Here is a 23,425-nt window from a genome sequence, read left to right as displayed (position 1 = left end):
AAAGTTGAACATCTGTCTTTTACCTCCCCTGATCCTCTGGCATTGATGCTTCCTGTACCCCTCCCCTTGCCCTACACCAATAAAGCATTGGTTGCCAGACCCTAACATGCAGTCCTGGCACTCCTGATGCACTGAGATGCCTGTGGGGAACCAGTAAACTATGCAAATTAACTGATCTCCATTATCCAGCGAGGGTAACCAAATTAGGCATAGGTGCACACTGCACCAGTGGTCAGACATTCAAGTGGTTTTATTTGACACCAGAAGGCAAGTCTGGTTCCATTCATTACCTTGAGGGTGGTTCACTATATATGTTACTTTGTAACAATATGTACTAAACAAATAAAAATAAAAATATATATTACATTCATCAGGTATGCAATATTCTGGATATATTAGAAAGCTGGGAACAAGTTTATTGAGAAGAAAAGAAATTGTAATTAATACTTGTGATCATCTGAAATAGTTTAGCTATGTTCATATTAAATGGAAAATGGAAAATAAAAGCATAAAATAAGTTGTTAACCTCTACTCAGTAGGATGTACCTATTGATGTGAGCAAGTACAGACCTTTACAGATAGCTTTGGTGATTTAGTTCCTTCAGAAAAACAAAATGAAAGAAAAAAAGTAGGGACTTCTCCCAGTGCTATGGCCAATACTTATCCTCAATCAACACCACTAACACAGATTATCTGGTTGTTCTCTCATTGCTATTTGCGGGACCTTGCTGTGTGCAAATTGGCTGCCACCTTTGCCTACATTACAAAGTGACAACACCAAAAGTACATCATTGCCTATGAAATACTTGAAGACATGACAGACGCTATATAAATGCAAGTTTGTTCTTTCTTTCACTACAAGATGGCTGAAGTCACTGTACTTTGAATTGGTCTTTCGGATATGAATTCCCTTTCCTGTCTTCCCCTGACTAACACCTGAGATCAGAATGTATATAGGTGAAGTTCTCACAATGTGGTTCATGATATTTGGAGGACCAGCCTATTTGTGCAAGTCGCAGTTACATGCTTTTATATTGTTATATTCCTATACAGTTAGAGAAATATCTGAAATGTGTGAATAATTGTCATCACATGGGATATATATTCAAACACATTGAAAAGTATGCCTAAGGCAGGGGAAGGGTCATGCTTAATGAGACAGGATGTGCTGTGAAAATTAACTTGACAATTTTTTAAAAACAGGCACTATCAAGCCTAGATTATCTCTTAGTATAGTTACTCAGCAGATTCAGTCTACAGTCATGAACTCAGTTGCTGGCCCTTTAATCCTACTAACAGTGTGATTCACTGCATTATATTTCTTTATTGCTGAAGAAAATATAAATAAAAGCTTTGATCAAAGCCACAGTTCTGGCATATGTCTCACATGCAAGGGTTTACTCTATGAGAATTAGCATTTATCAAAGCCTCTGTTATGAGTGCCTCTACTTAATAGGTATTCCTAAAATTATGTTATTGATTGTAGAATTACTAAACTGTCATTAGACTTTAATAATTTAAAAATACTGCAATTCTGTACAATAATCCTGAAATTCTATGTAAAGAGATTGCCAGCCAAGGCTTCCAGTCTTATGTGAAGTGTAAGCTACATTTTTCTGCCTATGTGACTGTTTTTCAAGCAGCATATAAGGCAGTAACAGACCCAGTCAGTTGTGACTTCTTGACATTGATACTGATGATACATTGATACTTTATTCTTCTATTCTAGGATATATTCAAGTGATTAAAAAAGTATCCTCCAAAAACATGAATTAAAATTAAAATTAAAATGAATAGCTGAAAAAACTACAATAATTTAAGCATACTAATCCTTAAAATATCTTTGAACCTAAATAACAATAAAGCAGTGATATGGCATATTTCTCAGAAGTCTTCTGTGGACCTTTCATTTCAGTGTCATTTCTCTATTACGGAAGCAGCCCTGCGTGCAATTGCATGTAAAGCAATTGAAAGGAAGACAGGGGCCAGAGGACTGAGATCAATCATGGTAAGTTCATTTTTACCAAACTTCTTGCATCTATTAAAGAATGCAATTGAATTTTGGAAGTAAAATTTTTAATATTTTAGGAACAAGGTCAAAATCAGTCACTGTAGTGGTCGATCCAGGGACAATCAGTCAGAGAGCAAACCCGAAATGTTTCTGTTATAAGATAGTACACTGGACTGTAACAAAGACCCAGCTGAGAATGACAGGTGACCTATCACAAGTTTTGTCCTTCCTGCTGAACATTTTACTACATTAAAGGTGCTATATAAATATAAACAGTTGTTGCAGTGTTGAAGGTCAAGTTGGGATTTTGAACAGAGCACTTGGTACACACCTTACTATAGAAACAGAGAAAAATTACAGCACAGATGGAGGCCATTGAGCTCATTGTTTCTGTGCTGGCAGAAAAAAAGCTATCCAGTAAATCCCACTTTCCAGCTCTTACTACTGTAGTTTATGGCACATCAAGTGCATTTCCAAGTATTTTAAATTCAATGAGGGTTTTTGCCTCTACTTCCCTTTCAGGCAGTGAGTTCCAGACCCCCCACCACCTTCTGGGTGACAAATTTCTCATCAACTATTCTCCAATCCTTCTTCCAATTACTTTAAACCTATGGCCCCCTGTTATTGACTTCCTTGCTAAGGGAAATTGCTGCTTCCTATCTGCTGTATCTCTTCTTTGGCCTCCTTATCTCGAGAGACAATGGGTAAGCGCCTGGAGGCGGTCAGTGGTGTGTGGAGCAGCGCCTGGAGTGGCTATAAAGGCCAATTCTAGAGTGACAGACTCTTCCACAGGTGCTGAAGAAAAATTTGTTTGTCGGGGCTGTTACACAGTTGGCTCTCCCCTTGCGCTTTTGTCTTTTTTCCTGCCAATTGCTAAGTCTCTTCGACTCGCCACACCTTTAAAGCCCCGCCTTTATGGCTGCCCGCCAGCTCTGGCGAACACTGGCAACTGTCTCCCACGACTTGTGATCAATGTCACAGGACTTCATGTTGCGTTTGCCGACCCCTCATAATTGTATACACCTCATTTAAATCTCCCCTCAGCCTTCTGTGTTACAAAGAAAACAACCCCAACCCATCCCAACTTCTTTCAATGTAGTATACTGTATTCGCTGCTCACAGTGTGGTCTCCTCTACATTGGGGAGACCAAGCGCAGACTGGGTGACCGCTTTGCGGAACATCTCCGCTCAGTCCGCAAGCAGGACCCTGAGCTTCCGGTTGCTTGCCATTTCAACACTCCCCCCTGCTCTCATGCTCACATCTCTGTCCTGGGATTGCTGCAGTGTTCCAGTGAACATCAACGCAAGCTCGAGGAACAGCATCTCATCTACCGATTAGGCACACTACAGCCTGCCGGACTGAACATTGAGTTCAATAATTTCAGAGCATGACAGCCCCCCACTTTACTTTCATTTTTAGTCATTCTTAGTTATTTTTTCTTCCTTTTTTTTTTGCATTCCTTTTTACATTTTTTACAATCTTTTTTTGCATTTATTTCATTTCATCTTAGTTTGTTCAGTTTGCTTACCCACTGTTTTTTTCAGGTTGTTTTTCTTCAGGTTTGCACTTGCTGATGTTCAATATTCAGTATATTCACACCTAATCTGTACTAATGCTTTGTCTTTCAACACACCATTAACATATTGTTTGCCTTTGCTCCGTGACCTTTTGGTCAGCTATGTGGCCTGGTCCAATCTGCACCTTCTCCTTTGTTATCTCTTGCCCAACCCCCACCTCACTTGTTTATAATCTGTGACTTTTCTAATATTTGTCAGTTCCGAAGAAGGGTCACTGACCCGAAACGTTAACTCTGCTTCTCTTTCCACAGATGCTGCCAGACCTGCTGAGTGAATCCAGCATTTCTTGTTTTTGTCCCAACCCATCCAATCTTTCCTCACAGCTAAAATTCTCCATTCCTGACAACATTTTTGTGAAACTCTTCTGTACCTTTTCTAGTGTGATCACACCCTTCCTGAACTGTGCGCTGTACTCTAGCTGTGACCTAACTCGTGTTTTATACATTTGTAGAATAACCTTCGTGCTTTTATATTTGATGCCTCGGCTAATAAAGGAAAGTATCGCACATGCCTTCTTAACCACCTTATCGACCTGTCCTGCTGCCTTCAAGGATCTGTGGACTTGCACTCCAAGGTCCTTCTGTTCATTTACACTTCTCAGGACTCTACCATTTATTATGTATTCCCTTATTTTGTTTGCCCTCCTCAGATGCATTGCCTTATATGTCTCCAGATTGAATTCCATTTTCTGCCCACCTGGCCAGTCCATTGATATCTACCTCTAGTCTAAAGCATTCTTCCTTACCATCAACTACACAACCAATTTTTGTATCATTTGCAAACTTCTTAATCATGCTCCCTACATTTAAGTCTTGTTACGACCGGGTGAGGAAGGGGTCTTAGGCTCCCCTCTTGCCCCTTTCCTCGTTTGGCCGTAATGGGATTTAACTTTTAAAACATAGTGTTTTTTGCTTAACCCCTCAGTGAGTCCTTACTCATTGCTCTCTAATTGTAATTGTAAATGAACCAACAAGACAGGCTTTCTTAGGTTTAAACAAGAAAGATGTAAGTTTATTAGCCCTTAAGCCGGTTAAAATTATTAAAATACATGACACAACCACGCCAGCATGCATGTGAGATAAACACATATACAAATAGATACAGAGGAGGTGAAAGAATTAAAGGGAGAGGCTTAAGTAGGGTTGTCAATAAATAGAATTCAATCACGGTCTTTCGGTTTGGATGTAAAGTCCTTGATTGTAGTTGAGGTCTTGCAGTTCTTGCTGAGGCTCAGTGCACACTTTCAAACTTGTTTCTCTGGTACTAGAAGGCTGACGGGTTCCTCTATCTTGAGGCTTAAGCCACTTCCGTGGGTCCCTGGGACTTTGCTTGAGAGAGAGAGAGAGACAGGGAGAGAGCTTCCTTCTCTTTTGTCTTCAAATTGCAGTCTGCCCCAAACCTTTCTGGAGGCACAATTCGAACAGTTCCCAGTTTGGCCAGCAGGTAAGTCATGTAACCAGCTCTTTGTTTGAAACAGCATCGTCTGCAAGGGTTGTTGATTCTTCAAAGCTTACTAGACACACTCGGTGGGGTGTGGAGTGCTGGCTCTTACACACACAAGATGTGGATCATCACTCTTGCGCTGACCAATATTGTTAATTGAATCAGAGAGCCCTTCCATTGTCTCTCTATTCAACTGTCTCTCAGAATGCAAATGTGCAGCCATGTTCAGCACTGTGGTCCAGTAAAAAGTTCAAGTAGTGTTCCATATGATGAAATTAATATGTTTCCATTTGGCCGGTGTGGTTTCCATCACAGTCTAAATCAAATATATACATCACGACACCATGAAAAGCAAGGGACCTAGTACCGAGCCCCTTGGAACTCTACTGGAAACAGCCTACCAGTCCAAAAACACCTGTAGACCATTACTCTCTACTTCTTGCCATTGAGCCAATTTTGGATCCAACTCGCCACTTGCCCTTGGATTCCATGGGCTGTTACTTTTATGACCAGTCTGCCATGTGGGGCCTTGTCAAAGGCTTTTCTAAAATCCACTTTGACTACATCAAACACACTACCTTCATTGACCTTCTTTGTTATCTCCTCAAAAATTTCAATGAAGTTAATTAGACATGACCTTCACTTAACAAATCCATGCTGACTGTCCATGATTAATCCATGCATTTCTGAATGATAATTTCTGCTGTCCTTCAGAATTTTATCCAATAATTTGTCCATGACCGGTTGGTTTGAGTGACCTGTAATTACTCGGTTTGCCCGTTCCTCCATTTTTAAACAACTGTACAACATCAGCAATCCTCCAATTCTGCTGCACAATGCCTTTAACCAGAGGCAGTTGGAAATTATGGTCTCAGCTTCCGTTATCTGCTCCCTTGCTTCCTTTTCCAGCTCAGGATCAATTTCATCCAGGCCTGACGATTTATCCACTTTCAAAGATGCTAAATCAATTAATAGTTCCTCTCTTACAATGTTTATCCCATCCAATATTTCACACTCCTCCTTAACTGCATCGCCTTTCTTTTTTGAAGACAGATACAAATGTGGGGCAGCACAGTGGTGCAGTGGTTAGCACCGCAGCCTCACAGCTCCAGGGACCCGGGTTCAATTCTGGGTACTGCCTGTGCGGAGTTTGCAAGTTCTCCCTGTGACCCCGTGGGTTTTCGCCGGGGGCTCAGGTTTCCTCCCACTGCCAAAGACTTGCAGGTGATAGGTAAATTGGCCATTGTAAATTGCCCCTATTGTAGGTAGGTGATAGGGAATATGGGATTACTGTAGGGTCAGTATAAGTGGGTGGCTCTTGGTCGGCACAGACTCGGTGGGCCAAAAGGGCCTGTTTCAGTGCTGTATCTCTAAATAAAAATAATAGCAATTTTTTAAGAACTGTGCTCACATCTTACACCTCCACACACAAGTTACCATTTTGGTCTCGAATTGGCCCCACTCTTTCCTTAGTTATCCTCTTGCTCTTTATTCATGAAACGTCTTTGTGTTTTCTTCCATTTTACTGCCAAGAACTTTTCATGCCCTCTCTTTGTTTTCCTAATTTCCTTTTTAATTTCACCCCTGCACTTCTTATACTCCTCTAGGCTTTCTGCTGTATCTCTTCTTTGGCCTCCTTATCTCGAGAGAAAATGGGTAAGCGCCTGGAGGTGGTCAGTGGTGTGTGGAGCTGTGCCTGAAGTGGCTATAAAGGCCAATTCTAGAGTGACAGGCTCTTCCACAGGTGCTGCAGAAAAATTTGTTTATCGGGGCTGTTTCACAGTTGGCTCTTCCCTTGCGCTTTTGTTTTTTTTCCTGCCAACTGCTAAGTCTCTTCATATCTAACATAATATATATAATAGTGTTTCGTGAAAACTTTTGTCTGTTTCCTGATCAGTGAAACACATCTTCTGTCAGCTGATCATATAGGCAAATCAACACCAGTATAGAATTGTGTGATCCGGATCACTGTTACCTTGTATCTAAATGAGGTGATTTTGGAAAATTCATAACTTTCCACTTTCACTCATTTTTAAAAATAACTTTTGTGTTGAAATTGTTTAGTATTTATTTTAACATGCTACAAAATGGTAAACTTGTATGAATTAAACATGTCTACGCAGACTCTTGAATTTATGAATTTATAGAACAGAACAATGAAAGGTACTATTATAAAATAAAAACAGTGTTACGAAAGTGCCTCTGTTTTGTTAAATATATTTTTTGAGGATTCATTTTTGAAAGATTGAAGAAATGTTAAACTTTGGGGTTTTCAAAGGGGGTCATGTAAAGACCACTTGACTTTGAAAAACAGTCCCTGGAAATGATTTTTAAAAGGGGTACTGAGAGGTCTTGTGAGGAAATCAAGCCTTTCCGGGAAACCATTTGACTTTCAGCAATAACAACAAGCCTTTCCAGGAAACCACCTGACTTCCAGCTCACTAACCAACAGAGAACTTTGGACACCTGGAGAAGTTGTTTACAAATAAGTGACAGTCAAGATTGATGGCAGTCAAAAGGCTGACTTCCTGTTGTCGGTTTCGCTTTTGAATTGTTTTGAGTTGGGGTTGAGCTCTATAAAATGGGAGAGAACTTCCACGGAGAGAAAAGAATTCCCGAAGTAGGAGAAAAGAGCACAACACTGCTCAGCTTTCCAGCACCTCTCTAAAAGACCCCGAGAGGTCCACTGTGTCAACTCATCTTGTTTCCTGTTTTTGAAGAAAAGCCTGCTAAATTTATTCTCAACACCAGCTGAAAAAATCTGTTCTAAAAGAGCCCAGTGACCTGTCTACGTGTACGCAAAAGCCAGACTGCCAATTTTGGAACACAACATATCTCATCTGCAGTTTCTGCAAGAACAAGCAAGTATTCAGCCCAAGTGTTCTTTTTTTTCTGTAATAGAGCACTAAAAACAAAAATCTCTTTATTTTTCTGGTTAACTGGTATATGTGTGTGTGTGTGTGTGTGAGAGGTAAAAAAGGGAACTTTAATATTTCAATCTGTGTGTTTATTGTTGGCCAGGGGCTGCAAGAAGTACAGAATCTGTTACAAACTGCTGGATAGTTCATGAACTAAAGTAACCTGAGTTCAGACACTGGCCTGTGCTGGTAAAAACCAGTTTGAACGAATTAATTTATTTGACAAGACAAGGGAGAGATCACAGGAATAGAGCCTTATTTGGATACGGTGTGATACGGTCTTTGGGCCTGGGCCAATAAGGAGAAGATACGAACGAGGTGAACAGGCCTAAGCCAACAGGAAAGAGACAGCAAAGTTTTGAAGAGACAAGAAAGTGAATAAGTATGGAAAATCTCGGGCATAGAGCCAGCGAGAAACTCCGGAGACCAACCATCACGGAAGTGGAAGACCCTGCGTGAGCAACGCGGCGACGACTTAAAAGAGAGAGAGAACGGAACGCCTGGCCAGTGTCAGCTCTCCCCATTTTCGGGTATTATCCTTTGTTTTCTGTGACTAGGTCAGGGAAAGGTCAGAGGAACCTAGTGGGTGTGCTTATCAATTCTAGTTAGCTTTGTTATTAACTGTATAACCCAGTTTGAGTTGCATGCTTTTGTCTAACCAAGTGTATAAGCCATATTCTTACATTGTACAACAACGTGAATAAAGTAAATTGATAGTTAAAGAAAGGACTGAGTTTCCTCCTCTTTGTACTAAGCCATTAACTGTAGCCAGTGGATTAGGTGGAGGGTGGCTCTCCTGTAACCCAATATCCCAAACACCCAGCCTGAGCCTGAATTAAGAGGACTTAGTCCCCCTTGACGGCCAGGATCTAGTGGGTGAAGGGAATAAAGGGGCCAAGGGGGAGTTGACTCCGCACCATGGTTTACATTATGCTTTACTTCATGACTGGTTAAGACTTGTTTTATAATAAACTGATAACTTTGTTGTTTATTAAAGAAACCTGATTGGTGTGTTTTATTCAGAGATAAAAATAGAGTCTATGATTGACCATATCGGTAAGTGGGAAAAAATTTAAATATATGTTGTGACCCGTGGAGAAGTGGAACTAGAATCAACAGTGCACTCCTCCTGCCTCGGTCTTAACAACAGAAATGCTGGAAATACTCAGCAGGTCTGGCAGCATCTGTGGAGAAAGAAACAGAGTTAGCGTTTCAGGTCTGTGACCTGACATCAGATGAAAGGTCACAGACCTGAAAATTTAGGGGTAATTTTATGCTGTCCCCTGTGGTGAATTTGGAAGCAGGCAGAGCATATAATTGGTCGGATGGTAGCATGGGGGCACCCTGCCATCTTCTCGCCGCCACCCAAATTAAGTCCGGAGCTGGAAGACCTGTGAATGGCCTTCCTGCCCCGCCGCCAATTGAGGCCCTTAATTAGACAGTTAATGCCCAATTAAAGACCTCATCCCATTGCTGGAATTAGCCCAGTGGCAGGCAGGCCTGTCTTCGCACAGGGAGCATGGCAAGTTATCCAGTGCGGGTTACTTGCCGGCTCCGGGGTGGGGGTGTGGTGGTGCGCGGGGGGTCTCTCATTAAAAGGCACTTAGTGCCTTCATTGGAGTTTAGAAGGATGAGAGGTGATCTTATTGAAACATATAAGATCCTGAGGTGACTTGACAGGGTGGATGTGTTTCCCCTTGTGGGAGAGACTAAAACTAGGGGACACAGTTTAAAAATACGGTGTCTTCCATTTAAGAGAGAGAGGAGGAGAAATTTTTTCTCTCAGAGGGTCATGAGTATGTGGAACTCTCTTCCCCGGTCAGCGGTGGAGGCAGGGCCATTGAATGTTTTTAAGGCAGGGGTAGACAGATTCTTGACAAACAAAGGAGTCAAAGGGTATCGAGAGTAGGCAGGAAAGTGGAGTTGTATCCACAAACAGATCAGCCATGTTCTTATAGAATAGTGGAGCAGGCTCGAGTGGCTGAATAGTCTACTCATGCTCCTGGTTCGTATGTACCCCCCTGCCCTTGCTGCTGACCCTACAATCCTCTCACTCACGACCCCACCCCACGAAACCCCTCCTGCCTTGACTCACTTGTAGCCTGGGTCCCTCTCCTCCAGTGAGTCCAGTACTGACAGCAGCCCCAGCCGCCGTCTCTGCAGTGGCGTTGCTCAGTCAAAGAGCTGCTGGCCTCTGATTGGCCGGAAGCTCTCAGCTGGCAGGACTTCCGTTGCTAGGGTCCTTGATCCCAGAGAAGGCCCGCTGCTGTCCTCTTAAGTGCCTAATTTGGCACTTGATTGGCACTTGAGCTGCAGGACATCACTGCAGGAGTTCCTCAGGGTAGTGTCCTAGGCCCAACCATCTTCAGCTGCTTCATCAATGACCTTCCTTCAATCATAAGGTCAGAAGTGGGGATGTTCGCTGATGATTGCACAATGTTCGGCACCATTTGTGACTCCTCAAATACTGAAGCAGTTCGTGTAGAAATGCAGCAAGAACTGGACAATATCCAGGCTTGGGCTGATAAGTGGCAAGTAACATTCGCGCCACACAAGTGCCAGGCAATGACCATATCCAACAAGAGAGAATCTAACCATCTCCCCTTGACATTCAATGGCCTGACCATCGCTGAATCCCCCACTATCAACATCCTAGGGGCTACCATTGACCAGAAACTGAACTGGAGTAGCCATATAAATACCGTGGCTACAAGAGTAGGTCAGAGGCTAGGAATCCTGTGGCGAGTAACTCACTTCCTGACTCCCCAAAGCCTGTCCACCATCTATTAGGCACTAGTCAGGAGTATGGTGGAATACTCTCCACTTGTCTGGATGGGTGCAGCTCCAACAACACTCAAGAAGCTCAACACCATCCAGGACAAAGCAGCCCGCTTGATTGGCACACCATCCACAAACACTCATTCCCTCCACCACTGACGCACAGTGGCAGCAGTGTGTACCATCTACAAGATGCACTGCAGCCATGCACCAAGGCTCCTTAGACAGCACCTTCCAAACCCGTGACATCTACCACCTCGAAGGACAAGAGCAGCAGATGCATGGGAACACCACCACCTGCGAGTTCCGTCCAAGTCACACACCATCCTGTCTTGGAACTACATCGCCGTTCCTTCACTGTCGCATAGCCAGTGATGCCCACATCCCATGAATGAATAAACAAAAACAAAAAATTGTTGGGCCTTCCCCAGAGGAGGTAAAATCCTCGCCATTAACTCTGTTTCTCTTTCCAGTGAGGCTGCCAGACTTGAGTTTTTCCCGCATTTTCTGTTTTGATTTCAAATTTCCAGCATACGCCGTATTTTGCTTTTGTATTAATGTAAATGTACTACTTTGATATCAAGAATTCGAGTTTAAAGTCCAGAAACTCCCTTTTATGTGAAATCACTATATGGTTAAACAATTTGATGTCTCCCATTTTCTGATGCCATCTTTTATATTACTTTCATGTTGAGATACTATTTCCACTATTTGCTCCCTCTCCCTGACCCCATACCAGCTGCAGCTAAGAAAATGATGATGAATCTGCTTTCTCATCTTCACCAATGCTGTTCTGAATGCTGCAAAATACAAGGGAGTGGACCAGGGATGAGTTTTCTTTCTGTGAAGAAGCATCTGGGCTTCTTCATGTAACATACTGAGATCCAAAAGCACAAGAGTCTGTATGACCTTGCCACTCTATGGTGCTGTGTATTGATGCTGTTACATCGTACATTGCAACTACCATCTTTTAATGAGTGAACAGTCAAAGTTCTGTTCCCCTGATGTCACACTTTGCTATTACGTTTGTGCTCTTCATAAACCTGTGAAACAACATAATCACATTTAAATCTGTTCAGTATTTTATTTATATTTTCCCTCTTTGCCCCTTGTACTTTTTTAATTCTACCACCCCACCCCCGCCACTCCAACAAGTGTGTCCCTGCATCATTCCCAGCTGAGAGGACAGGAAGGCTGCCCCTAGAACATTGCATTACTCACCATATTCTTTAATGTTATGGGTGAGAATGGAAACTCTTTATGTAAACTATGCCCTGGTCCGCTGTCCACTGCAGTGAAGCTGTGACCATATGTTGTGTTTTAATTTTAATTTTAGCTGATAATGCACTTCCATGCTGATGTTTACGTGCTCCAAGATGTAAATAATTACTTGACTATAAGCCCTATATACATGGTAAAAGTCTAGCTAAAGTGGCATTTTTGAAGAATGGTTTTGCCTGATTTTATTTCAGGAACAATTACTGCTGGAACCTATGTATGAGATTCCTAATTCGGATATCATTGGTTTTCATGTTGATAAGGATGTTGTTGATGGTAAGAAAGGTCCACAGTACATTAGGTAAGTTTCTGTACTTATAGCAAATAGATTGTTGTGATTATTAAGCATGTCACTGTGAAGGAATTGGATAAGCATGTTAAAAATCAGAAAACTGAATTTGTATTATACAACAATGTAGTTATTGGAGAATTGTCAAAATAGTTAGAACACCAGAATCTCAGACGATTCTGGCCTGTATTTCTTGCATATATTACGGTATACTTTCTTCAATGTATAAAGTTGAAGAGAAATTCATTTACTGCAGTGTTATTGCAGAGTTTGGTAAAATCATTTATCTTTAACACAACGTAAAGAGAAAAATATATCCATGTCCACCATTTCATTAGTACGACTGTACTTCAAATTCTAAGGGCTGAATTTTGAAAGCTCACCGCCGATCTCGCACTGCGACTTATGTGCCGCCGCGATATTTCGCGCAGCAGCTCATTTAGCTAGAGTGGGCAGAACGACCGCCCCGATGACATAGAGGGGGTGGCCGCTGCATCCCCGGCAATGACGTCCGGTACCACCCCACAGGTGCCAACACCATTTTTAAAGGACTTCAAGCCCTTCATTGACACTTAAATTTTTAAAGGTCCTGGTCTCCGGGAAATAAAAATAAAATTTCAATACGTCTTTGAAACCCATCTCCCACTCCCCCAATGAGTGATCTATATATAAATTGCCCTCTTCCCCCCCAGAAAAAAACTTTTATTCATATTCCGAACTTTCCCCCCCGAACTTTATTCCCTTTGACCTTCAACCCCTTCCCATCATCCCTGAAACCAATCGCATTTGCTTTTGCCGCTGACCTCCCCTCCCGCCTTGAAAAATTCACTCCTGTCCCCCTTCCCACTAGTGTCACACCTCGAATCTCGGCCAGAATATCGGCATAGGACGGCTTTCGGAACAAGCTAAGTGCTTTTGCATGCATTTAACTTTATTTAAATATTAAAATGAAGGCTCTGCTGCCAAGCAGCAGGGCGGGGGGGTGGGGGGGGGGGCACCTCGAGGCCTCGCCTCTGCTGGTAAAATGCAACAGGACCTTCCCGGCATTGAGGCCCATTGTGGGCCTCTCCCGGAAGTATTTTCTGGCGTTGGGGGGCTTATAAAATTTAGCCCTAACTGGCAATACATTTCTAGTTGACATGGCTTCCAATGATCCTATTTTGGAAATTAAGGCTGAAGAGTCCTAACAATAGTAACGTGTATCTATATCCTGATAACAAGTCTTATGTTTTAAACTGTGTTTTAATCTTAGTTCCTACTTTCTATTGCTGTGTGAACTGAATTACAATGATTGCTTCTTACAGGGCACCACCAAATGTGGATGACAACCGCAAGTTGAACAGCCATGATCATGGCTGGATGAAAAGAATTGACACCAGCAAATGATCAGCTAACTGAACACTGCTTGGTACAATGCGGAATGGGCTGTTTCGGAGGCTAAACTGAAACACGTAAAGCACACTCATTTGTGATCAATAAATGTGAGAAGCTTCCACATTACAGGCTCTTCCCAATTTATTTGAACTCCTGGGGTTGGGGGTATGTCTGGTGATTATGTACAGTAAAACTTCCTAGAAAATAATACTGAGACATTTCTCTTTTACACCAGCCCCCCCCCCCCCCCCAAGAATAATGAAACAAAACTTTATTGACATACTTTTGCAAATAACATTTTATTTGCTTATTTGTCAGAGTGATTAGATCTAATGTTCAAGAATATACAATAAACTAGCTTTTTTCATGCCTGTACATCAGAAATATGAATCATAAGTGAAATTTATTTCTGTTTATTACTCTAGCTTTGTCACTGTGTTCATACAGAAACAAATTCTATATTATGAGCAATCTCTAACAGTAGGTGTCAAGATGTATCATTGCATCAAATGTGCAATGTCATTATGTCTAAAATGACATAATGGTCTTCTAGTTCTTCCCTCAAATGGTTTTCAAAATATTTTTTCATGAAGACAGTACCCTGGGCCCAAAATTTCACTCCTGGAACTGCCAAGAAGCAAAACTTGTGGCTTTCCGTGACCATCAGTATAGATCCCCTCTCAAATCAGAGAATGGCAGGTAGTCTATATCTCTATGGCATATCGGTGCATGTGGAAAAAGCGATTACCTTTTTCTTGGACACTCATCGGTTCTTTAACAAACCCAAAATAGAGCTCATGCCAACTCTTAGTTCTTTTGGCCTCATTGGGGCATAACAGGTATAAATGCTCTTGAAATGGAAAAGGGAATGGGTAGTTGCTCACACAAACTGAGTCGAATTTTCAGGACTGGATTTTAAGGTGGAATCCCTGCAAAACAGCAACAGTAACTCATTAATAATACACTTTTAATGTAATAAAATGTCCCAAGGTGCTTCACAGGGGCATTATAAAACAAGATATGACACTGCATTACAAAAAAACATATTAGGGCACATGATCAAAAGCTTGTTCAAAGAGGTAGGTTTTAAGGAGTGTCTTAAAAGAGGAAAAGTGAGATAGAGGTGCAGAGAGGTTTAGGGAGGGAATTCCAGAGTTTAGGGCTCAGCTGAAGGCATGACCACCAATAGCGGAGCAATTGAAATCAGGGATGCTCAAGAGGCCAGAATTAGAGAAGCGCAGATATCTTGGAGGGTTGTGGGCTGGAGGAAATTACAGAGATAGGGAGGGGCAGGTTCCACCCTAACCATGTTCCACCCTAATTTCTCCCCGCCTCAGCAGATGATGCACTTTCCGTCCGTCATCTCTGGCCCCCGCAAATTTCAGGACTTTAGTATCAAAATGTGTCCAAAATTGACAGAGAGATGGCTGCATGCGTCAGTCCATGTCAGCTTGAGTCCTGAGCTAAATTTGGCTTTGGGTTAGGGGGTTGGGGGGAACTGAAAATTTCATAGGTTATTTTTTGAGGGGCCTCCAGCAGTCCCTTATACAATGCAAATGCTGCCCACTTGTAACAATTTCAATTTTGTGGTCCTACAATTGGTGTAGGACCCCTATTGGCATACTTCGAGCATGGGTCTGAATTTTTTGGCCATAATGGGGGTGGGCACATCTGCCGGTAGGCAGGGAATTTTGCACCACTGGCCGGCATGCCTGTTCCCCTAGGCCATTTTCCCGGAGGTGGGATAGGGGGTGGGGTGGCAGGGCTACCCGCCCACAAGTGGCAGGTAGCCAATTGAGCTGCATAAAGGCCTATTAAGGCTTATAGTCAGTGGCAGACTGGAATTTTCCAGTTGGCCTTTAGGTCCCTGGAGACATCGGGGAACAGTGGAGGTGGCCTCCCGGCAGCAGACCCAGGGGGCCAGCGCTTTAGGCAGGCTTAGAGGCCCACCATGCCCCCCTGGCTTATATAAACTGCCCGGTTGCTGAGGCTATCTTTTAATTTAAAGTAAAAATGTTGGAGAGAAGGCGCCTCATCTTGGGGCTCACTTAAATGGAAAGGCCAGCTTCTGCTCCTTCAGTGCTGGAGGGCCCGCTCCATTTTTAAAATCTATTCTAATGGTTAACAATGCCAACAACTTTTTCAAAGTACATCTTTTACTTTCTCATAATAGACAGTATGTCTTCATAGAATCATAGAATGATATTGCACAGAAGGAGGTCATTCAGCTCATTGTGCTTGAGCCTGCTTTTTGAAAGAGTTGTTCAATTCTTCCCATTCCCCTGCCCTTTCCCCATAGCCTTGCAAAATTTACCTGTTTAAATACTTAGCCAAATCACTTTTGGAAGTTATTGTTGAATCTGCATCCACCACCCTTTCAGGCAGTGCATTTCTAATCATTACAACTTGCTGCACTAAAAAAAATGGTTTCCTCATGTTGTCCCTGGTTCTTTTGTCAATTGTGTTAAATTTATGTCCTCTGGTTACCAACTCTTCCGCCACTGGAAACAATTTCTCCTTATTTATTCCATCAAAACCCTTCATGAATTTTAATACCTCTATCAAATCTCCCCTTAACCTTCTCTACTCTTAGGGGAACAACTCCATTTTCCTAAGTCTCTTCAAGTAACTGGTCTTACATCCCTGGTGTCATTTTAGTAAATCTCCTCTGCATGCTGTCTAAGGCCTTGATATCCTTCCTAAAGTGTGGTGGCCAGAATTGACCACAATACTCCAGGTGGGCATAACCAGTGTTTTATAAAAGTTTAGCATAACTGCATTGCTTTTATATTCTGTGGGCTGGATTTTACCAAACCTTCGAAATCATGATCCATGGTGGGGGGGGCTGGGGCCTGAAGATGGTTCTGGATGAGGTCCACCACGGACCACGCAATGGGAGGGCCCGGCCCAATCCTCCTGGCGGCGGCGAGGCTCCTTGGCGGCGCCTCCTGCCGCTGGGTGATGGGACCTGGTTTTAAATATTTAAATTAATAATTTAAATCCACTTACCTGGGATCTTAAGGGCCCGCTGCGATCATCCAAACAGCAGCCGCCACTCCGCACCTTCAATTCCCCGTCCGGGGAAAGCCAGCGTGACACTGGTGGGGAGGGGGGAGGAGGTACGATTTTCAGTGCAGGAGGTGGGGGGACAGGGTCAAATACACGTAATGTGTGGAGGGGATGATGGGAAGGGTTGAACTTCAAACTTTGTGCAGTTTGGGGGGGGAAGGTCTGATGTGAAAGGTAAGTGTTTTGGAGGTAGGGCAAACAGTTAATGTAATTGTTATTGGGGGTGGTGGTGGAAAGAGGCATAATAAAGTTATTTATTTAATTTTGGGGGGTATGTGTATAAAAATTTAAATATGCCAGCAGGGCTGGTTGCCCTTTAAAAATGGTGCCTGCGCACAGACAGCTGACGTCATTGCCGGGGACGAATAGACGCCCCCTCCACGAGATTGGTGGGGGGTGTGGGCAGCCCCGGCAATTTAAATGAGCCGCCGCGCTTGAGATTGCAACAGCTCTTTGGTGTACGGGCGCAAATTTTAAAAATCCAGCCCTATGCCTCTAATTATAAAACCATGGATCCCATATGCCTGTTTAAAAGCTATCTCAACTTGTCCTGCCAGTTTCAAAGACTCATGTATGTACAACCCCAGATGTCTCTGTTCCTGCACTCCCTTTAAAATTGTACCATTTAGTTTATATTGCCTCACCGCATTGTTCCTACCAAAATGAATCACTCTGCACTCTTGGAGAAGTCATAGAGTTATACAACACAGAAAAGGCCCTTCGGCCCATCATGTCTGTGCTGGCCATCAAGCACCTAACTAATCCCATTTTCCAGCACTTGGCCCGTAGCCTTATATGTTTTGGTGTTTCAAGTGCTCATCTAAATACTTCTTAAATGTTGTGAGGGTTCCTGCCTCTACCATCTCTTCAGGCAGTGCGTTCCAGATTCCAACCACTCTCTGGGTGAAAAAAGTTTTCCTCAAATCCCCTCTAAACCTCCTGCACCTTACCTTAAATCTATGCCCCCTGGTTATTGACCCCTCTGCTAAGGGAAAAAGTTTCTTCCTATCTAACCTATCAATACCCCTCATAATCTTGTACACCTCAATCATGTCCCCCCTCAGCCTTCTCTGCTCTAAGGAAAACAACCCTAGCCTTTTCAGTCTCTCCTCATAGCTGAAATGCTCCAGCCCAGGCAACATCCTGGTGAATCTCCTCTGCACACTCTCCAGTGCAATCACATCCTACCTATAGTGTGCTGCCCAGAACTGTACACAGTATTCCAGCTGTGGCCTAACTAGCGTTTTATACAGCTCCATCATACCTCCCTGCTCTTATATTTTATGCCTCGACTAATAAAGGCAAGTATCCCATATGCCTTCCTAACCATCTTATCTACCTGTGATGCTGCCTTCAGTGATCTATGGACAAGCACACCAAGGTCCCTCTGACCTTCTGTACTTCCAAGGGTCCTACCATCCATTGTATATTCCCTTGCCTTGTTAGTCCTCCCAAAATGCATCACCTCACACTTCTCAGGATTAAATTCCATTTGCCAGTGATCCGCCCATCTTACCAGCCCTGTTATCGTCCTGTAATCTAAGGCTTTCCACCTCACTATGTACGACACCACCAATTTTCGTGTCATCTGCGAACTTACTGATCATGCCTCCTATATTCACGTCTAAATCATTAATGTACACTACAAACAACAAGGGTCCCAGCACCGATCCCTGCAGTATACCACTGGTCACAGGCTTCCACTCGCAAAAACAACCCTCGACCATTACCCTCTGCCTCCTGCCACTCAGCCAATTTTGGATCCAAATTGCCCTGGATCCCATGGGCTCTTAACTTCGTAACCAATCTCCCATGCAGGACCTTATCAAAAGCCTTACTGAAATCCATGTTGACTACATCAACTGCTTTACCCACATCTACACATCTCGTCACCACCTTGAAAAATTCAATCAAGTTAGACATGATCTTGCCCTGACAAAGCCATGCTGACTATCCTTAATTAATCCCTGCCTCTCCAAGTGGAGATTAATCTGGTCCCTCAGAATTTTTGCCAATAGTTTCCCAACCACTCACCAGCCTGTAATTACCTGGTTTTTCCCTGCTACCCTTCTTAAATAATGGTACCACATTAAGTGTCCTCCAATCCTCTGGTACCTCTCCTATGGCCAGAGAGGATTTGAAAATTTGTGTCAGAGCCCCTGCTATCTCCTCCCTTGCCTCACATAACAGCCTGGGATACATCTCATCTGGGCCTGGGGATTTATCCACTCTTAAGCCCGCTAGAACAGCTAATATTTCCTCCCTTTCAATGCTAATATGTTCAAGTATTTCGCAATCCCCCTCCCTGATCGCTACACCTACATCGTCCTTCTCCATTGTGAACACAGATGAAAAATAATCATTTAAAACCTCACCGATGTCCTCTGGCTCCACACAGATTGCTACTTTGGTCCCTAATGGGCCCTACTCTTTACCTGGTTATCTTCTTGCCCTTAATATACTTATAAAATGCCTTAGGATTTTCCTTTATCTTGCCTGCCAGTGTTTTTTCATGTCTTCTCTTCGCTGCCCTAATTACTTTTTTCAGTACCCCCCAACACGTTCTATACTCTTCTAGTGCCTCGCTGTTTTCAGCGCTCTGAATCTGCCATACGCGTCCTTTTTTTTCCTTATCCAATCCTCTATATCCCTTGACATCCAGGGTTCCCTGGACTTGTTGGTCCTACCCTTCACCTTAATGGGTACATGTTGGCTCTGAACTCTCACTATTTCCTCTTTGAATGACTCCCACTGATCTGATGTAGACTTTCCTACAAGTAGCTGCTCCCAGTCCACTTTAGCCAGATCCTGTTTGATCATATTGAAATCGGCCTTCCCCCAATTCAGTACCTTTATTTCTGGTCCACCTTTGTCCTTTTCCATAACTACCTTAAATCTAACAGAGTTAGGGTCACTATGCCCGAAATGTTCCTCCACTGACACTTCTACCACGTATCCGGCTTCATTCCTTAGGATTAGGTCCAGTTCTGCCCCTTCTCTTGTAGGACTTTCTACGTGCTGGCTCAAAAAGCTCTCCTGTATGCATTTTAAGAATTCCACCCCCTTTAAGCCTTTTGCACTAAAACTATCCCAGTTGATATTGGGGAAGGTGAAATCCACGACTATTATTACTCTGTTATTTTTTCACCTCTCTGATATTTGTCTACATATCTTCTCCTCTATCTCTCCTGACTGTTTGAAGGTCTGTAGTGCACTCCCAGCCAAGTGATTGCCCCCTTTTTGTTCTTAAGTTCTACCCATATGGCCTCATTTGAGGAATCCTGTAAGATATCATTCCTCTTTACTGCAGTAATTGACTCCTTGATCAACAGTGCAATGCCACCTCCTCTTTTACCCCCTCCCCTGTCACGCTTGAATATTCTCTACCCTGGAATATTGAGCTGTCAGTCCTGCCCCTCCCTCAACCATGTCTCTGTGATAGCAATAATATCATAATGCCATGTGCTAATCAACGCCCTCAATTCATCTGCCTTACTAGTAAGACTCCTTGCATTAAAATAGATGCAATCCAGCCTTGGATTTTTCACTTGTGCCTTAACAGGTCTATATTTGCTCTGCCTTCCAGACTGACTCTGTTTCTCTTCTATATTTGACTGTGCATTACCCCCTACTGTAGCTCCACTCTGTATCCCATCCCCCTGCCCGCACCCCCCCCCCCCCAACAGCACTAGCAAATCTCCCAGCAAGGATGTTGGTCCCGTTCCGGTTCAGGTGCAACCCATCCAACTTGTACAGGTCCCACCTTTGCCAGAAATAGACCCAGTGATCCAGGAAACTAAAGCCCTCCCTCCTGTACCACCTCCTCAGCCACACATTCATCTGCTCTATCCTCCTATTCCAATACTCACTAGCATGTGGCACCGGGAGTAATCCAGAGATTACAACCTTTGAGGTCCTGTTTTTTAATCTGCTACCTAGCTTCCTAAATTCTTGTTGCAGGACCTCGTCCCTCTTTCTACCTATGTCGTTGGTACCAATGTGTACCACGGCCTCTGACTGTTCACCCTCTCCCGTCAGGAAGTCCTGCAGCTGCTCTGAGACATCCTTGACCCAAGCACCAGGGAGGCAACATACTATCCTGGAGTCTCATTTGCGGCCATAGAAACACCTGTCTGTTCCCTTTACAATTGAATCCCTATCAGTATGGCCCTCCCACTCTTTTTCACCTCCTCGTGCAGCGGAGCCATCCGTGGTGCCACAAACTTGGCTGTTTCTGCTTTCCCCTGGGAGGCCATCCCCCCAACAGTATTCAAGGCGGTCTATCTGTTTGAGAGAGGGATGGCCCCTGGGGATCTCTGCACAACGTGCCTGCGCCTACTACTCCTCCTGGTGGTCACCCATTCCTTTTCTGCCTCTGCAGCCACCTGTGCCCACCTCTCTAAACGTGCTATCCACGACGTCCTCAGCATCGCGGATGCTCCACAGTGAGTCCATCTGCAGCTTCAGCTGCGCGATGCGGTCAGCTAGTAGCTGCAGCTGGACACACTTCCTGCACACATAGTTGCCAGGGACACTGGAAGCGTCTTTGATTTCCCACATAGCGCAAGAGGAACATGCCACGGGGCTGAGCTCTCCTGTCATGACTTAGCCTTAGATTAAGCTCCTTAGTTACTTCCTTTAACTTAGAGTACTAATTACGATAGGGACCTTATTCTACTCCCAACACTACCTACGACAATCTAAATTCCCTACCTTTACTTTTACTTCAGCTATTGAAAATAGTAAAAAAGGGTAGAAATACCCACCTGTTCCTATTAACAATCAGCTGCCTCCCCTTGCAATGCATCACTTTCTGAACTGTGACGTCAGTCGTGTAACTCTCTCGCTGTCCCTGTGAGAGTATGCCTCTTTTAAGCTGCTGGAACTCCTGCTCGCCGGTGCCTGTCTCCTCGCAGGTCTGCCTTGGTCTTGCTCTCTCCATCTTGGTCTTGCTCTGAGTCTTTCCTTTGAGCGTTACCCTCATATTTGAGGTTAGATAATATGGATCCTAGGCCAGTGTTGTCTGTCATATGCCAGAAACCAATGGTTTATGGGAAATAAACCATCAGCTAACACTATGTGTGTAACTGTTGGGTACTGTAAGCATTTTTGAGTTACGCTGTTGGCAATATGTGTGATTTATTTCCTTTAAAATGCCAGTCCGAAACCTTTCTCATTTACCAAGATGAGACCAGTGCCAGCAGTAAAATGTTACAAAGGTACGATAAGGATTGGAAGCCCACACTTAAAGCGAATTTCGTTGGAAAACTGTGCGGGACAGTTCCTAATACAGGGACTATCCAGAGTGGGGTTGTGGCTGGAGGATGAGCACTACAGCCACAGAGCGCGATCTCTGCGTGAAGTCCCTGCAGACTGAATTGAGGTGTTCCATAAAGCGGTCACCAGTCTGCGTTTAGTCTCCCCAATGTAGAGGAGACCACATCGTGAACAGCGAATACAGTACAGTAAATTGAAAGAAGTACAAGTAAATCACTGTTTCACTTGGAAGGAGTGTTTGGGGCCTTGAATGGTGAGAAGGAGGTAAAAGGGCAGGTGTTACATCTCGTGCGCTTGCATGGAAAGATGCTGCAGTAAATGTGCAAGGTGTGGGAGGTGCATGAAACCTTTTGCCATTTAATCTGGCCTGCTCTCCACCCTCTCACAGACCTTCCCTTTTGTTGTTCTTCCCCCTTTCACTTGCTCAAAACCTATTACATCAACCTGAAATATTTATTTATTTTTTATTTAGAGATACAGCACTGAAACAGGCCCTTCGGCCCACCGAGTCTGTGCCGACCAGCAACCACCCATTTATACTAACCCTACAGTAATCCCATGTTCCCTATCACCTACCTACACTAGAGGCAATTTACAATGGCCAATTTACCTACCACCTGCAAGTCTTTGGCTGTGGGAGGAAACCAGAGCACCCGGCGAAAACCCACGCAGACACAGGGAGAACTTGCAAACTCCGCACAGGCAGTACCCAGAATCAAACCCGCGTCCCTGGAGCTGTGAGGCTGCGGTGCTAACCACTGCGCCACTGTGCCACCCATAATAAATGTTAACTCTGCTTTTCTCTCCACAGATGCTGCCAGACCTGCTGAGTATTTCCAGCATTTTCTGTTTTCTGTGACTCTTCTGGGGATATTGTTTGCCCAGGGACATAGTACTTCATCCAGGGACTGTGCCCAGAAAACAGGGACATATGGTCACCCTACCATATCCTAACTTGCCCCAAGTCCTGTTCACCTATCACCCACTATGCTTGCTGACCTACATTGGCTCCCCATCGGGCAATGTCTCATTTTAAAATTCCCATCCTTGTTTTCAAATCTCTCCATTGCCTTGCCCCTTCTTGTCTCTTTCACCTGCTCCAGGCCTACAAGCTGCCACGACTTCTGCACTTCTTCAATTCTGCCCTTTTGCGCATCCCTAATTTTAATCACTCCAACATTGGTGGCCATGTCTTCAGCTGCTGTGCCCTAAACTCTGGAATTACCTCCCCAAACCCCTCTCTCTTCTCCTTTAAGATGCTCCTTAAAACCTAACTCTTTGACCAAACTTTTGATCAGCTGTGCTAAATATTTGCTTATGTAGATCACTGTAATTTTGTGTTTGGTAAAACTGCTGCAGAAGGCCCTAGGACACTTTTCTATGTTAAAAGTGCTGTATAAATACGAGCTC

At 43.7% G+C, this 23,425-nt stretch overlaps 1 protein-coding gene across 1 annotated transcript in view; it reads left to right on the top strand.

Annotated features, from left to right (window-relative positions):
* The window catches only part of LOC137368795 (ATP-dependent Clp protease ATP-binding subunit clpX-like, mitochondrial), a 72,964-nt gene extending 59,283 nt beyond the window's left edge, over positions 1 to 13,681 (top strand). The window contains exons 14-16 of the mRNA XM_068029001.1: positions 1,916 to 2,008; positions 12,201 to 12,307; positions 13,600 to 13,681. Coding sequence (XP_067885102.1) covers positions 1,916 to 2,008; positions 12,201 to 12,307; positions 13,600 to 13,681 — 282 coding nt within the window. The remainder of the gene's footprint in view (positions 1 to 1,915; positions 2,009 to 12,200; positions 12,308 to 13,599) is intronic.
* Positions 13,682 to 23,425: the final 9,744 nt, after the last annotated feature.

This window comes from Heterodontus francisci, chromosome 4, assembly GCF_036365525.1.
Source record: "Heterodontus francisci isolate sHetFra1 chromosome 4, sHetFra1.hap1, whole genome shotgun sequence".
Lineage (NCBI taxonomy): Eukaryota > Metazoa > Chordata > Chondrichthyes > Heterodontiformes > Heterodontidae > Heterodontus > Heterodontus francisci.
This window is presented reverse-complemented; position numbering and strand designations above follow the sequence as displayed.